The sequence below is a fragment of the Oratosquilla oratoria genome, chromosome 9 (assembly GCF_046742065.1).
Source record: "Oratosquilla oratoria isolate Oo_2021 chromosome 9, ASM4674206v1, whole genome shotgun sequence".
Taxonomy (NCBI): Eukaryota; Metazoa; Arthropoda; class Malacostraca; order Stomatopoda; family Squillidae; genus Oratosquilla; species Oratosquilla oratoria.
The window spans coordinates 55735041-55751421 of record NC_134785.1 but is presented as its reverse complement, the minus strand read 5'-3'; the positions used below and the strand labels follow the sequence as shown (position 1 = coordinate 55751421).

The 16381-nt window shown below is 41.0% G+C and overlaps 1 protein-coding gene across 2 annotated transcripts in view; it reads right to left on the bottom strand.

Moving 5' to 3' along the window:
- Positions 1–16381, bottom strand: part of Naam (Nicotinamide amidase) — a 72977-nt gene that overhangs the window by 23190 nt on the left and 33406 nt on the right. Inside the window, exons 2-6 of one of the 2 annotated variants that reach the window (XM_076190512.1) lie at positions 9708–9837; positions 5537–5593; positions 3241–3345; positions 2293–2427; positions 702–833 (exon numbers count right to left, since the gene is read on the bottom strand). In XM_076190512.1, coding sequence (XP_076046627.1) covers positions 702–833; positions 2293–2427; positions 3241–3345; positions 5537–5593; positions 9708–9837 — 559 coding nt within the window. Of the gene's footprint in view, positions 1–701; positions 840–2292; positions 2428–3240; positions 3346–5536; positions 5594–9707; positions 9838–16381 lie in introns of both variants that reach the window. The other variant, XM_076190511.1, reaches the window with a different exon arrangement.

Here is a 16381-nt window from a genome sequence, read left to right as displayed (position 1 = left end):
TTATTGATCTACTTTATTTATTAATTTGTTTATTTATTTATTCATTTATTATCATTTTTTTCTAATCCGACCTAGTTATGGACCAAAAGACCTCCTGTAGGCATGCTCCTCCTTATTAATCTTTTGCTGGATTCCAGGTATATTTGCTGGATTCCAGGTCATCCCCGGACATTTGGCCACAAGAGATTCCTGGCATGGGAAGAACGAGGGGAGCTCGACAGGATTCCCGGGTTCCTCCCCGTGTGAACCACATATTTTTGTTTATATTTATGTATATAAAGGAGGACTAACTGCCTTACCATTGTAATCCCTGAGGACGAACCTCGGACAGGGCTCGAAACGTCGGGATTACTTATACTATGCACACGCACACACACACACACACACACACACACACACACACACACACACACACACACACACACACACTAGGTAAATACAACTAGGTAAATATTGATGTCTGGAACAAACTAAACGGGGAAACAGTGAGTGCCAAAACTATACAAGATTTTAAGAACAAACTGGATGCGGAGAGATACAAAAGCGGGTCAATACAAGCATAGCTCTCGTCCCGTAAAATACAACTAGGTAAAACACACACACACACACACACACACACACACACACACACACACACACACACACACACACACACACATACACACACACATACACACACATCCTAGCATCATTCTCCTTACTTTGAGTTCTTTGTGGAGTTCGGCGCCCCAGGATTTCTGGACACAATGTCGGGGCCACAGCATCTGCGTCGTCGGCGTCCCATCTCGCTTAACATCGAAGACGACAGTGTCGTACACTTGAGCCTCCTCGCTCTGCAGCTGCGACAAAGAGGATGGGGTCTCAGTTGCAATAAGAGGTGTAGGAGGCGAAAGGGAGTTGTGCACCGGAGAGGGCTGGTGGATTGATTCCAAAGGAGGAGAAGGAAGAAAGGGTCGTTTCGCTACATTGCCAGTTCGCTACCAACCATTTCGCTACATTGTTCGGTCTTTTCGCTACATTGTTTCGGTCGTTTGGCTACATTGTTCGGGCGTTTCGCTATACTGTTTTTTCGCTTTTGTTTTATTAATTTATTCATCCATTCATTCAGTCAGTCAGTCATTTACTTATTCATTCATTCATTCATTCAATTTATTAGTTGTCTATCTATTCCTATATTCATTTTTATTATTTACTTATTTCTATTACCAATTGGATGATATATCTACTTATCTATTTGAGGACGGTGGATAAAAAAAAGACACGATTCTTGATCCGAGCTCATTCCTGATTCAGTTTTGCAATGAACTTCTTCAAAGGAACCATTCCTATTATGAAGCTTAGTGCGAAACTAATCAGGAATAAACTCGGACCAACACCCGTGTCTTCTCTACCTTCCTCAACTTGTCATCGTGTCTCAGTATTTATCTATCCATATTTATCTAATTATATAGCATTTCCCCTAAGTGGAACAGGGGGACGGTCACCATATATTGAATCAATGAGGATAAACAAGCTTTGCATGTCGGGCACTGCTGTGAAGGTGCTGTGCCTCTCTGCATTGCCTCTGACCCGGGGCAGTGGGCGGGAGGCAGGGACACCCATTGTAAATAATCAACATATTTAACGAAGAGTTTAATTACCCTTCCTGAGATTCTCTGGACCCCTTGTGCAAACAGCCCCTCTTTTTTTTTTTTTTTTTTTTTTTCCGTCGCGATATAGCCTAGCTCTTAGGTTGGTAGTGACAAATTCAAAGGCCCAAACGGTAATAGGACACATGTCCTCCTAACTTAAGGCTAGTAACTTTTTGATGTCTATAGGGCAGAGTTTCTTAATCAGAGTTCCCCGGCACCCTAAGATTCCGCAAAAGGTCCCTAAGGGTTCCGCGAGAACAAGTGAGATAAGCTAATGCACTTTTAATTTTTTATTTAATTTCATATGCGTAATATAATTAAACACGCATGGCATATTCTTGGTTATTGTAATAATGTAATATAGACATCATCCTATCAAACCTATCATTACGATGAAAATAAAATGAGAAAGATATGGTATATGTGCTTTTTTCACAGGGGTTCCTTGACACAGGCAATTTTATTTCAAAGGTTACACAAGGGTAAAAAGGTTGAGAAACGCTGCTATAGGGTATTTACCCTACTTGCAGCCAGATGGTTTTATTCAAGTGAAGGAAAACTTTCGTGACAAAAGTGCTCAATCGAACGCAAATTCCTTTCATAATATTCATAACACATTATACCAGGTAGGAGCTACGTGACACTTTACAGAGAATGTTACCTTGCTTGTCTTGTGCATGGGACGCATCCTGACGTTGTCGATGAAGGAGACATGATCCGCAGGGTGCCAGTCGAGTGAGTAGACAATCACATGGAAGGGAACCTCTTCCTCCAAGCGGTTGATGATTGGGATCACCTGTGGGAAGAGGAAAGAATCGCTTCTGGGTTGTTCATATTGGGATAAAACATGGAGGGTGATAGCATTATTATCATTTTTTATCTTTTATCTTTTATCACCTACGGGAAGAGGAAAGAGTCCCTTCTGGGTTGTTCATATTGGGATAAAACATGGAGGGTGGTATCATTATTATTATTTTTATCTTTTATATGTATATCTATTGTCCTCTTCATCATCCTCCCCCCCCCATTAGCTTTTCTTCCTCCTCTTCCTCTTCCTCATTTCCTTCCTTCTCTCCACCTCTCTCTACCCCCCTTTTTCTCCTCTTCCTTCAACTTCTTTCCAGCACTTTCTCCACCCCCTCCATCTCCTACCTCTCTTCCTCATCCTCTTCTTCCACCTCCTTCTTCTCCTTTTCCTCACCCTCATCCTTCCCTTCTTCTGTTCCTTTTTCTCCTCCTTCTTCTCTCTCTTCCTTTTCTTCTTGTTCCTCCTCCTCCCTCCTCTTCCTCACCCTCTACCTCCACCTCCTTCTCCTCCTTTTCCTCACCCTCATCTTTCCCTTCTTCTGTTCCTTTTTCTCCTTCTTCTTTCTCTTCCTTTTCTTCTTGTTCCTCCTCCTCCCTCCTCTTCCTCACCCTCTGCCTCCACCTCCTCCTTTTCCTCACCCTCATCTTTCCCTTCTGTTCCTTTTTCTCCTCCTTTTTCTTCTTTCTCTTCCTTTTCTTCTTGTTCCTCCTCCTCCCTCTTCCTCCTCCTCCTCCTCAGCACCCTTTTTCTTATCCCCAGAACCTCCTTTGCCCATGGTAGGTCTTTTGATGTCTCACTCACCTCCTCTCCGTTGTGTCCGGCGGGGCAGTTACTGATGGCAAGCGATCCCGTGATGAAGTCATTCTGGACATCAACAACGATGAGAGCGACAATGGGCCTCACGATCTGAACGCAGGCAGGAGAAAAAAAAGTAAATAAAGAAATGAATAAGTACTTATATGGTGAAATGAGTAGAGGAATAAGTGTCCAAGTTATTAGACTAATGAGGACACGATCAAATGAATAAATAAACATCATATATGCAGAGCCCTGACATGCCTAAGTACCGTCCCCTGGGGCAAAGCTCTCAGTGATGACCACTTCCACGGGCTCAAAGCCCGTGGGAGTGATTCTTCACTAAAAAGAAAAAAAAAAAAAAAAAAAAAAAAAAAAAAAAAAAAAAAAAAAAAAACTCCTATCCCATCTCCACCATCCCTCACAGCCTGTTTTAGCCATTGGCTTGCGAAATAATTAAACGGATTTTAAAATTTGTATTTAACGTTCCTATTGCAGGAAGGATAAAGGGAAAATATTTCATATTCTGTTGATTCTAACTCAAAATTCGTATATTACGGTAAAATATTCAGGGCTCCATTGACCTTTTTTTATTATAATTATTCTGTCAGCCTTGTGGACGGCATGTCCAGACGAGGACTGCCGCTCCCCTAAAGGTGCCGCCCCAGGGCATATTCCATGGTGTCTTGAATTGTATTCTTTGAAATGTTGACCATTTTTGTGCCCATTTCTTAGGTATAATGTGTATCTATTGTTTAGCTATTAAATGTAGTGTCCCAAACGTCCGGCAATTGTAGTCTTTTATCTCTTGTTTTTACTGGCGGCAGTACTTATTCATATGTATATATTTAATTATGTTCTTATTTAGTATAGATATCTGTGTATGTTGTATTGTCTAGGGTAATTTCATATATACATTTTTCTCCCACACATTTTTATGTAAGCTATGATGCGTGTGGAGTAGATAATCCTTTTGATTTTGATGTGCTTCAGTCATTAATTTTTTTCGTTTGCTCGGTGGGGTCACCCAGTGGTGGTGGCCGAACGATGTGATGGTATCGTACCATTATGTATAATATATTTACGTGCTGCGTTTTAGCAACCTACAGTTATTGTAGTGTATTATATTTGCGAATTGTTCAATTGTGTTTGTGTTTTCCCATTACATAATTATCATAGGTTTTGTTGTATATTTATTATTGTCATTGTATTATTTATTTACCATTCTGTAAGGAAAACCAAGCGAACTATGGATGTTATGCACGAAGCCAACGCTAGGCGTCCAGTTGTTACTCCGCTTCCTTACTGGACGCACTCATTTGTTATTGTGGTGCTTGGGCACATTTTTATGTAATAAATGTTCGTTTGTAGAGATTCATTTGCTTTTATTTAGCCCTACAACATGCTTTTCGGACTTCGCTCAGTCCTACGATGTCCCACTTTGTGTTATCTAGTGCTTCCATTAAACTCTCCAGCCTGTGGTCTTCTCAGAAGGTTCTTACGTTAAAAGTAGAGATCTTCATTTTCTTCATGCTATTTGATGTCCAAGATTTGGATATGCTTGGACAGTGCTTACTCACAATCAGTGGCATACTACCCGTGAGCACATAAGGCAATGCGGTTGGACCTTTAGGAGACCATGATCAAACAGGAATGCGCGGTTTTCTTTTGGTTGTGCAATTCATTTTTGCTATGAAGGAATTTTGGCAGTAATCTCACCTCCCTGCCAACTGGTTTCTTGTAAGATATTTCTTTGGTGTCATCTTATTTCTTATATTCGGTGGGGTCCTATATGTCTATAGGGGGCCCAATGGTTAACGCCGTCATTATGACGGTACCCCATATATCTATGAGGAATTTCCCCGCACGCCATCTGGGACGCGCAAGTTAGAAGTGGGTCCTGCGGCTGTGTGTACGAGCTACTCTTTTTCTAATCTTTCTTACAAGACCTATTCGATATGGGTGACCCTACAGAGATTTCCTCTCTATCGACATAGCTTTTGTTATCACTAAAACATTCAAGCCTATCCACCACGTCAAGGTGTCAATCCTCGGATAGGATATACATACATATATATGTATGTATATATATACATTATTTATATATATATATATATATATATATATATATATATATATTGTGTGTGTGAGTGTATGTGTGTATGTGTGTGTAAATGCGAGCACGTTTGCTAAAGTTCATAGATGCGTTTATATATATGTACAAACATCCATATACTCAAGACTACATCACAGAACGATTTAATTAGTTTGTTTTGCTTGCAGTTGTCACTTGAACACTTACCTTTTTTATCCAGCGCTGCCAGCAAAAGCGAAATTCATCCTTGTCGATAACTTTATCCTGTCGAGAAGATATAAAAACGTTATTGTAATTTTAACGACGGGAACTCACTAGTTCTTTTCTATTTATAGATAATATCACGCCATTGACGAGAATTGTAGGTGCACGGTGTTGGCTGTGGGTATATATATGGGGGCATATTATTCCATAGCTATGACAACGTTGATGTGTGAAGTCAAAAGGTGTGCATAGTATGAGGTGGCCATTTTTTTTTTTTTGTTTTTTATGGAGTCGTCTCTGTTGTAGTAAAATGTGAAGAGAAGATAGCTGTATTGATATCGATTCTCTTAAATTGTGATGGCAGTTAGAGAGGTACGGGAGGAGGAGGAGTTGGTTTGACCGGTAGTGTGGTAAGGCATGAGAGAGAGAGAGAGAGAGAGAGAGAGAGAGAGAGAGAGAGAGAGAGAGAGAGAGAGAGAGAGAAAAATATACAGATAGAGACAGATACAGAGAAAGGGAGAGAATGTATGTGTATATATATATATATATATATATATATATATATATATATATATATATATATATATATATATATATATGTATGTATAGAGAGACAAACACACATCAACACACGCACACACAAACACACACACACACAGACACACACACACACACACACACACACACACACACAGAAAGAGATAGAGAAAGTATGAGCAAGTGAGAGAGATCAGCATGCCACAGTACTTCTGTAACCAGAATAAGAACCCTAAATTGATATACTGTATGGTCACGCTTTGTTCAAATTATTTCAACACCTTTGCAAAACGAGAAACAGTCAATCTAATATATTTTTTCTCACTCTAACTGATCTCTCTCTCTCTCTTGCTCTTACTTTCTCTCTTTCTCTCTCTCTCTCTAACACTCAATTGTCATTGGACTCCACAACCACCTCCGTTTAAACCAGTGACAAAGACACCATTGCCACCCAACCTCATTCACACCATCACACCTCACCGGAGCACTCTTCACTTACTAGTATGGCCACCCTTTCTCTCCCTCGTCCTCTCTTCACTTCTGAGGTCTTCCAAACTACACTCCCAAACTCAAACTCGTTCCTCCCTTTCAACTTAGTTTCACTCAATGTCAACACATCCATCTTTCTTCTCACAAACATACTTCCTATATCTTCCCTTTTACTCTCATCTGTACCACATCCAAGCACATTAAAAGACCCAAACCTTAGGGTACTGATTGGAGAACTTCCAGAGCCTCTTATTCTTTTTTTTTTTTTTTTTTTTTTTTTTTTTTTTTAAGGAATGATGATGATGATGATAATAATAATAATAATAATAATAATAATAATAATAATAATAATAATAATAATAATAAAACAATAATAACAATAATGATAATAAAAGAATAATGCATGCATGATCGACATATTTTTTTCTAAAGATGTTCACTTATTTGAATACAGTTGTTGGACAAAGCATCAGTAGAGGGCGTCATATGGAGGAGAGGATCGGCTTAAAATCACCGTAATAATGAAGATGGAATATTGGTAGTGATGGTAAATGGCCGTTGTCTTGTATGATCAATGTCTCTCTGCGGACGATCAAGTTCAGGGCACATTAGGGTTGTGTTACTTTCACTCAAGAGCCATAGATCTACCATGAATACAATATTCCACACGGAAATCAGTCAACTAAGGTGATTTATGTGCGTTTATATGTTAGGGTAACGTATCTATTTGCAGGAACGAGGTTAATTTAGCTGGGAAGGAATGTATCCTGCAATGCGGCAACGGTCTGTCCTAGTGCGCAGTTATTTCGAAGAGACGCTTATACAAAGGTAAAAAATTTAGGGCATTTCTAGTTTGTGTTAAAGTAATTTAGATACTTAAAAGTTGATAATGAACCCGATTTACAAGAAAGTAAGAGTATTCTGTCGAATTCTAGAATCGAACAGATTCATTGTGTCGACATTTTCGTTGTGCAGGGAATTTATTTCGGAAGAATAAAGTCGCCGTTTTCTTTCATTCCTTACTTCTCTTTACTTATTTTTCCAAACTAATTCTTCCAGGTCTTCTTCCCTTCCTTCCTCTAGTACCTCTCACCCGTCCCCTTCTATAATATTGACCCCTCCGACCAGTGACATTTGAACGAGTAATTTATATAATTGATAAAATTAGACCTCCTCTCTCTCCCTTCTCCCCTTTCTTTTCCATCCCTTTCCCCCAACTCAGTTGCCATTTTCATTACATCACCTCTTCTTTCCCGCCCTCTTTCTCCTTCTCTCTTTCCTCCCTCCTCCTCCTCTCTTCCTTCTTACATGTCTTCCACCCCCACCTTCCTTCCCTTTTTCTTTCCTCTTCTTCCCTCGCCCCCTCTTTCTTCCTCCCTCCCTTCTTCTTCCCTCCCTGACCTCTTCTCCTTTTTTCTTTCTCTCTCCCTCTTACCCCTTTCTCTCTCTCTCTCTCTTCCTACCTCCCCTTTCTTAACCATCTCTTTTCTCTCTCCCGTACTATCTCATGATCTCCTTTATCCTACCCTCCCTGTCTCCATTCTTTAACATCATCTTCCCCCTGCCTCCTGCAATTATTCGACGCCCCTGAAATCAGTCTCCGTGCTGACCCCATAAAGGTGGCGACGAAGAGCGAGTCTGTCTTCTATTAATGGGGGAGCTTGCGGACCTCCAGGAAAACTTGGTTATTTTTAGAATGGATCTCCCGCCCCCGCCTCGCGACCTCAGTTCACACATTTCATGGAGTCGAAGTCGAACACGAAGCCAGTAAGAGAAGATTCCTTAGCTTGGTCGTTCCTTGTACCTTTAGGATTCTCTTCCTCCTTCCTTCTCTTCCTTGTCCTCCTCCTTTTCGTCTTCCTCTCCTTCCTCCTACCCTCCTCCTCTTCCTCGTCCTTCTCTTCCTCGTCCTCTTTTCCCTCCTCCTTTTCGTCTTCTTCTCCTTCCTCCTACCCTCCTCCTTCTCTTCCTTGTCCTCCTTTCCCTCCTCCTTTTCGTCCTCCTCTCCTTCCTCCTCCTTCTCTTCCTCGTCCTCCTTTCCCTCCTCCTTTTCGTCCTCCTCTCCTTCCTCCTCCTCTTCCTCCTCCTTCTCTTCCTCGTCCTTTTTGTCTTCCTCTCCTTCCTCTTACCCTCCTCCTCTTCCTCCTCCTCCTCCTCCTTTTCGTCCTCCTCTCCTTCCTCCTACCCTCCTCTTCCCCACCTTAATATTCTATTCCTTTACTTTCTCCTCTTTCTCGTTTTCGTTTTTTTTCTCCTGTCCCTCCTTCTTTTCCTGTTCTTTCTTCCTCTTCCTCTTCTTTCTTCCTCTTTATTTGTCTCTCATTGTTCACTATTTCCTTCCAGCCGGTCTTTTTATTCCTTTTCCAGACCTTTTATCCTTCTCCTACTCCTCCTCCCCCTCCTCCTCCTCCTCCTCCTTTTCTTCCCTTCCTCTTCCACCACCTCCCCCTTGTCCTTCTCTCCCACCTCCCCCTCCTCTCCTTCCCCCTCTTTTTCTCTCTGTTCCTTAATATCCTTTCCCTTTTACTCCTATTCTTCTTCCCTCCCCCTCCTCCTCCTTTTCTTCCCTTCCTCTTCCACCACCTCCCCCTTGTCCTTCTCTCCCACCTCCTCCTCCTCTCCTTCCCCCTCTTTTTCTCTCTGTTCCTTTATATCCTTTCCCTTTTACTCCTATTCTTCCTCCCTCCTCCTCCTCCTCTTCTTCCCTTCCTCTTCCACCACCTCCCCCTTGTCCTTCTCTCCCACCTCCTCCTCCTCTCCTTCCCCCTCTTTTTCTCTCTGTTCCTTTATATCCTTTCCCTTTTACTCCTATTCTTCCTCCCCGTCCTCCTCCTGCTTTCCCTCCTCCTCCTCCTCCTCCTCCTCCTCCTCTTCTCTCCCACCTCCTCCTCCTCTCCTTCCCCCTCTTTTTCTCTCTGTTCCTTTATATCCTTTCCCTTTTACTCCTATTCTTTCTCCCCGTCCTCCTCCTGCTTTCCCTCCTCCTCCTCCTCCTCCTCCTCTTCTCTCCCACCTCCTCCTCCTCTCCTTCCCCGTCTTTTTCTCTCTGTTCCTTTATATCCTTTCTCCTTTTACTCCTATTCTTCCTCCCCGTCCTCCTCCTGCTTTCCCTCCTCCTCCTCCTCCTCCTCCTCTTCTCTGAACTCACTTTGTTGACATCGAAGATACCGAAGAGTCGCTCGACGAGGTCAGACTCGAGCGGGTAAGGTCGCCCTCGCTCGTCTCGGAAGAGGGCGCGGCACAGCGCCCAAAACTCCGCCAAGTTCAAAGACGAATCGCTATTGGGGAAGAGAACAGAGAAGGCTCGTCAGTTGCCTGCAGGAAAAAATCAGGGGGAGAATCAGAATGAAATTAGGGTGAAATCATGAGGAAATTAGGGCGAAATCGGGAGGAAATTAAGGGAAATCAGGGAGGAATTATAAAGAAATTAAGGGGAAATCTGATGGCCGACCGGACTAGGGAGCCAAAAATCAGGGGGAGAATCAGAAGGAAATTAGGGTGAAATCATGAGGAAATTAGGGCGAAATCGGGAGGAAATTAAAGGAAATCAGGGAGGATTCATTAAGGGGAAATCAGAACAAAATTAGGAGTGCATGATGGCCGACCGGACTAGTGAGCCAAAAATCAGGGGGAGAATCAGAAGGAAATTAGGGTGAAATCATGAAGAAATTAGGGCGAAATCGGGAGGAAATTAAGGGAAATCAGGGAGGAATCATTAAGGGGAAATCAAACAAAATTAGGAGTGCATGATGGCCGACCGGACTAGGAAGCCAAAAATCAGGGGGAGAATCAGAATGAAATTAGGGTGAAATCATGAAGAAATTAGGGCGAAACCGGGAGGAAATTAAGGGAAATCAGGGAGGAATCATAAAAAAATGAAGGGGAAATCAGAAACAAAATTAGGAGTGCGTGATGGCCGACCGGACTAGGGAGCCAAAAATCAGGGGGAGAATCAGAATGAAATTAGGGTGAAATCATGAAGAAATTAGGGCGAAATCGGGAGGAAATGAAGGAAAATCAGGGAGGAATCATAAAGAAATTAAGGGGAAATCGGAAACAAAATTAGGAGTGCATGATGGCCGACCGGACTAGGAAGCCAAAAATCAGGGGGAGAATCAGAATGAAATTAGGGTGAAATCATGAAGAAATTAGGGCGAAATCGGAAGGAAATTAAGGGAAATCAGGGAGGAATCATAAAAATATGAAGGGGAAATCAGAAACAAAATTAGGAGTGCGTGATGGCCGACCGGACTAGGGGGCCAATTTATGGAGGTGACACGCCATAAGGCACAGGTAGATTTGAAACTGATACGCAGTTACTTCGCAGAGAAGAGGGAATTTGATTTAAAAAATGGAGGGAAGTGGAGGGAAATGTGGAAAGGTTAGAGGTGGAGAAAGGTCGAAGGTAGAAAAGAAAATAGGGGTAGAGTGGAAGGAAGAAAAGAAAATGGAGGCAAAGTGGAAGGTAGAAAAGAAAATAGGGGTAGAGTGGAAGGAAGAAAAGAAAATGGAGGCAAAGTGGAAGGTAGAACAGAAAATGGAGGCAGAGTGGAAGGTAGAAAAGAAAATGGAGGTAGAGTGGAAGGTAGAAAAGAAAATGGGGGTAGAGTGGAAGGTAGAAAAGAAAATGGAGGTAGAGTGGAAGGTAGAAAAGAAAATGGGGGTAGAGTGGAAGGTAGAAAAGAAAATGGAGGTAGAGTGGAAGGTAGAAAAGAAAATGGAGATAGAGCGGAAGGTAAGAAAGAAAATGGAGATAGAGTGGAAGGAAGAAAAGAAAATGGAGGTAGAGTGGAAGGTAGAAAAGAAAATGGGGGTAGAGTGGAAGGTAGAAAAGAAAATGGAGGTAGAGTGGAAGGTAGAAAAGAACGAAAAGATAAGAGGAACAAGCGGAGGAGGTAAAAAGGGACGAAGATAGAAAAAAAAAAAAAAGTGGAGCAATATGGGGAATACAAGATGAGTAGTTTACTGAAGTAGGAGTGGAACTGTGGCAGTAACTGTCACCTTTGCCCTATGAGCTTAGATTTCTGGGAATTGGAGATTAGTGCGTGAATCGAACCCGAAACTTATCGCACAAGAAAGGAAGAATCGGAAAGAAAACGAGAAGAGGAGAAACAGATGGAAGAGAAAAAAAAAATGGGAATAGGATGAGGACCAGAGGGAAGAGAGAGAGAGAGAGAGAGAGAGAGAGAGAGAGAGAGAGAGAGAGAGAGAGAGAGAGAGAGAGAGAGAGAGAGAGAGAGAGAGAGAGAGAGAGAGAGAGAGAGAGAGAGAGAGAGAGAGAGAGAGAGAGAGAGAAAAGCTGCTTTAACACATTCGCTGCAGTCGTGTTTTTGTTTTACGTTTTCTATTCTATAGCCAAAATATTCCTTTTAGTCGTTTGTCTGTCATTATACCGAAGGAGAGAAACTATGGACGGATTTAAGGATTTTCTTTCTGGCCAAATATATCTATTCGGCTGAAGGTACATGCGACAAACACCGATAAAACGAAACAAAACAAATTAAAACGAAAAATAAGTACTAGGCGAAGTTGAGGTTAAGGGAAGAGACGACAACTCTTCTCTCGTCATGTTGAACAATTACTTGAGAATGCAAAGCAAGAATGCGTAGGAAGTTCCCACGTAAGGAAACTAGGGTGGAGCCCATGAACGTTGGGCTTCATGTACAATACAGGGTGCCATAATGGACCAGTCAGGATACAATATGAAGTAGCCAAAGTGCAGTGTATATTTATATATATATACGTGTGCGTGTGTGGGTATGTGTGTGTGTGTGTGTGTGTGTGTGTGTGTGTGTACGTGTGCGTGTCTGTGTGTGTAAACAAACAAGCAAAGAGCTATACAAATAGATAAATGAATATGTAAATTGATAAGTTGAAAACAAAGATTATGGAAACCAACCAACTTGCGTGGAAGGGCGAGACAAGCATTCCTCCAAGCAAAAAAACAAAACAATAAAAAAAAAAAAAAAAAAAAAAAAAAAAAAAAAAAAAAAAAAAAAAAAAAAAGAACGAAAATAACGGAAGGAATGAGGTGGAAGGAAAGCTATAAAAGGCAGTGCCAAGGAAACAGCAATGGAGGACCTTCGTGACGATGATAAAAAAAGAAAAGAAAAAAAAAACAAGGAGAGGAAGGGTTGGAAAGAAGGAAGACCTTTTCATCGTGCATGTCTTGATGGTCTGCAGACCCGTCGTGTTCACTGGTACACGCAATCTGCTCGGCGTCACGTCACGTAAGAAATCAGGCAAGTCACGCCTTGTCACGTGACCTAAATCACTATAAGAGCACCTCTTGGCTGCAACACATGAGCCTTCTGGCTGGGAGTGGAGAGTGACCTAGTGCAGGAGTTCTCAAACTTTTTTGGTTGCGACCCTCTACAAATTACTTCGATAGAGTCGCGAGCCACTTCCCCAAAAATAACGAATTTCTGACAATCACTATCACGCATTTCCCTGTCTCCGTGTATCTGTTTGCCTGTCTATATATGTATGTATGTATGTATGTATGTATGTATGTATGCATGTAGCCTATGTACGTGCGCACGTATGTATGTATGTATGTAAGCTTGTGTGGATCTCGATCTCGATCGTGACCCCTCAAAATTATTTCGCGACCCCTCTGGGGGTCGGGACCCCCACTTTGAGAACCTCTGACCTAGTGGACTAAGGCACCCACGTCTTGAGCCGGGAAGATAGATCGAAGAATTGTTTTTTGAGTCCCGCTATTCAGCCTGTGATGTCAGTATGGGGGTGCGGTCTAAAGTCCCCCAAGGTCTGACAAAAGTGCTAAATGCCTAGCCACCTCGTATACCGGGTAACGGTAGAAAAGAAGAAGAAGAAGAAGAAGAAGAAAAGGAAGAAAAGGAAGAGAAAAAAGAAAAAGAAAAAGAAAAAGATGATGATGACGATAATGATGATGGAGAAGAAGAAGAAAAAGGAAAGAAAGATGAAGAAGAAGAAGAAAAAGAAGAAGAAAAAGAAAATGAAAAAATAAACTACAATGTTTATAACGCAGAAACAACCTGACAGAACCTTTACTGCCAGGAAGAGGCCGGATGATGAAAAAGCAAACAAGGAAAAGATGAAACGATATATATATCTAACTTCTAGAATAATCGGCTCTCGGGGAAATACTGAATTTCCAGTTAGCAAAGACTATGGCAAGACCATTAGCTCATCCACACGCACACACACACACACACACACACACACACGCACACACACACACACACACACACACACACACACACACACGCACACACACACACACATCAGTTTGGCTTTAGATCTGGAAGATCATGTGTCAAACATTTTAGATATTTTACTTCAGAGCGATTGATATTTGCTGCAAGAGATGAAGAGCTTGGTAAAATGTGTGTATTTCGATTTAGAGAAGGCATTCGATAAAGTAGTTCACAGTTGCCTCATATGGAAATTGGATCATATTGGAGGATTTTGAGGTAAGCTACGTAAATGTATGGAAGATTTATTTATTTATTTACTTATTAAGTTAGTTACTTAGTTATTTTCTTATTTACTTATTTTTAAGGGAAAGTACGTAAGGACAGTAGTAAAGAATAACTTTCCAAGATAGAGAGTAGTGACCAACGGGGTTCCACAAGGTTTGCTGGTAATACCTATGATATTTCTTAACTATGTTGATGACATAGTACGAACATGTGTGCAGATTATGCAAAAATAATGAGAAGAGTGCAAATCGAAGACAAATGTAGGCTGTTGCAAAAATATATAAACACCATATCTGCGTGGGAGTTCCACAAAGTTTGCTGGTAGTATCTATAATATTTCTTAACTATGTTGATGACAAAGTGATTACATGTTTACAAATTATGCAAAAATAGTTAGAAAAGTGTAAATCGAAGACAGATGTAGACTTGCAAAAATATATAAACACTATATCTGCGTGGGGCCATTTTTTTTTTTCAACACTAAAAACATGCAAAGTATTGGTAATGGACAATAGTTTCAACATATCCTTGAAATATCCCTTGAAAGCGATTCCATTACAAATGTAAAAGGGAATATTTGGGAAGACTGACAAAGACAATCTGTTACCTGACAGACATATTAGCATTAATGTGGGAGAGACATATGGGAAAATCTGCTGAAGACGATCAAAATGGGTTTTCAATATATGTATGAAGAGATGATGAAAAAAATCAAAGAAACTGATTTCTCCATGCTTCAGTGGTACGGTCCCCACACAGAGTGAAGGAATATAATCAAGATCGAAAGAATACAAGGGGAAGCAAAGAAGCTGGTTTCCAACCTGGCAGATTAATCATATAAGGGGAGACTAAAAGCATTAGGCCTGCCAACTTTGAGAGATCGAGGAGAAAGAGGTGATATTATTACAGTATTCATGTCGCTAAAGAGGATAGACTCCATTGACAGAATTTATTTCTTGATTAGGGATGTAGTTTTAATCTTGGACCTTACCCTGTCACAGATATTTTTATTGTGGGTTGTACTGTATGTGTGTTGTAACTGTAACTTTGAATGATCTGGATCCACAAAGAGTTTCAATTTGTATGTATCATTACAAATTGACTAAATAAAGTATTTATTATTATTATCATTATTAACAGGGGCATATATTCAGGGTGTGCTAGGTGTGCACTGCACACCTTCAGCCAGAGAGAGAAATGCATGATAGTTATAAATAAATTCAGCAGTAAGTGGGAAATTATATTTTTCTTATTGTTTTTAGCCCTCTTATAATATTTTGCGTTATAGGTGTTCTGTAGAAGCACTGCACACCCAATAATTAATTGTATCATTATGTGGTATAGCGCGTACGGTGGAGTGTGAGGGGAGACTTGCAAATGCCATAGATGTGCGGATCGACAAACGCACACTGCTTGAGTTCGTTTTTGCTGATGCAATTCTATATTGGCTAGAAGGCATAAAAGTCTTTGCCATTCATTTTATGGGCATAATTAAGAATTGCAGGGATTATAATATAGTATTTATCATGAAACCTTATGTTATTATGTCTCAATCAGAAATAAAGATTGAGTACAACCTAAGACAAAAAAAAGCATTCCGGTTGGCTGAATTAATCTTAGCCATACCAAGGAACACAACTTCAGCAGAGCGCTTATTTTCTGCCTTTAAAGAGAATAAATAATAATAATAAATAAAGAGAATAAAAATTCACGCTACCGTGAAGCACAAAGTCAACAACAAAGGCTGAATGGCCTCAGTTTGCTCTCCGTTGAAAAGAACTTGCTGACTCAAGTTTAACAGAGGTGCTCCTTCTACAATGAAGTCATAAACAAGTTTATATGCCAAAGACGATGAATAGAGTTTAATTATAAGTAATCAAGTATGTCAGCCATTCTACTGTATAATTTAGGCAAGCTAGTCAAAACTAGTAAACTTAATTACCCTAAATTTAGAAATATAATTTGCTTTATTTTCCAACTAACAACATGAATAAATATAAAAGTTTAACTGCACACACACACACACACACACACACACACACACACACACACACACACACACACACACACATACAGTGCAGTGCTACTGTTCTTGACCGCAAATTCAATGCGGGCTGAAAACATTAGCATCGCTTCACTGCGAGCCAGCAATCCAACTCCGGTGGGCAAGGAGTTGTGTAGGTGTGTGTGTAAGGTCACAACATTATCCATATATCCTATACATAAGCTCTGAGATCTTTCCCAGGAGAGTAATAGCTGTTTACCATGAATCAAATACTTAATGAAGACCGTGGTGACACACACACACACACACACACACACACACACACACACACACACACACACACACACACAC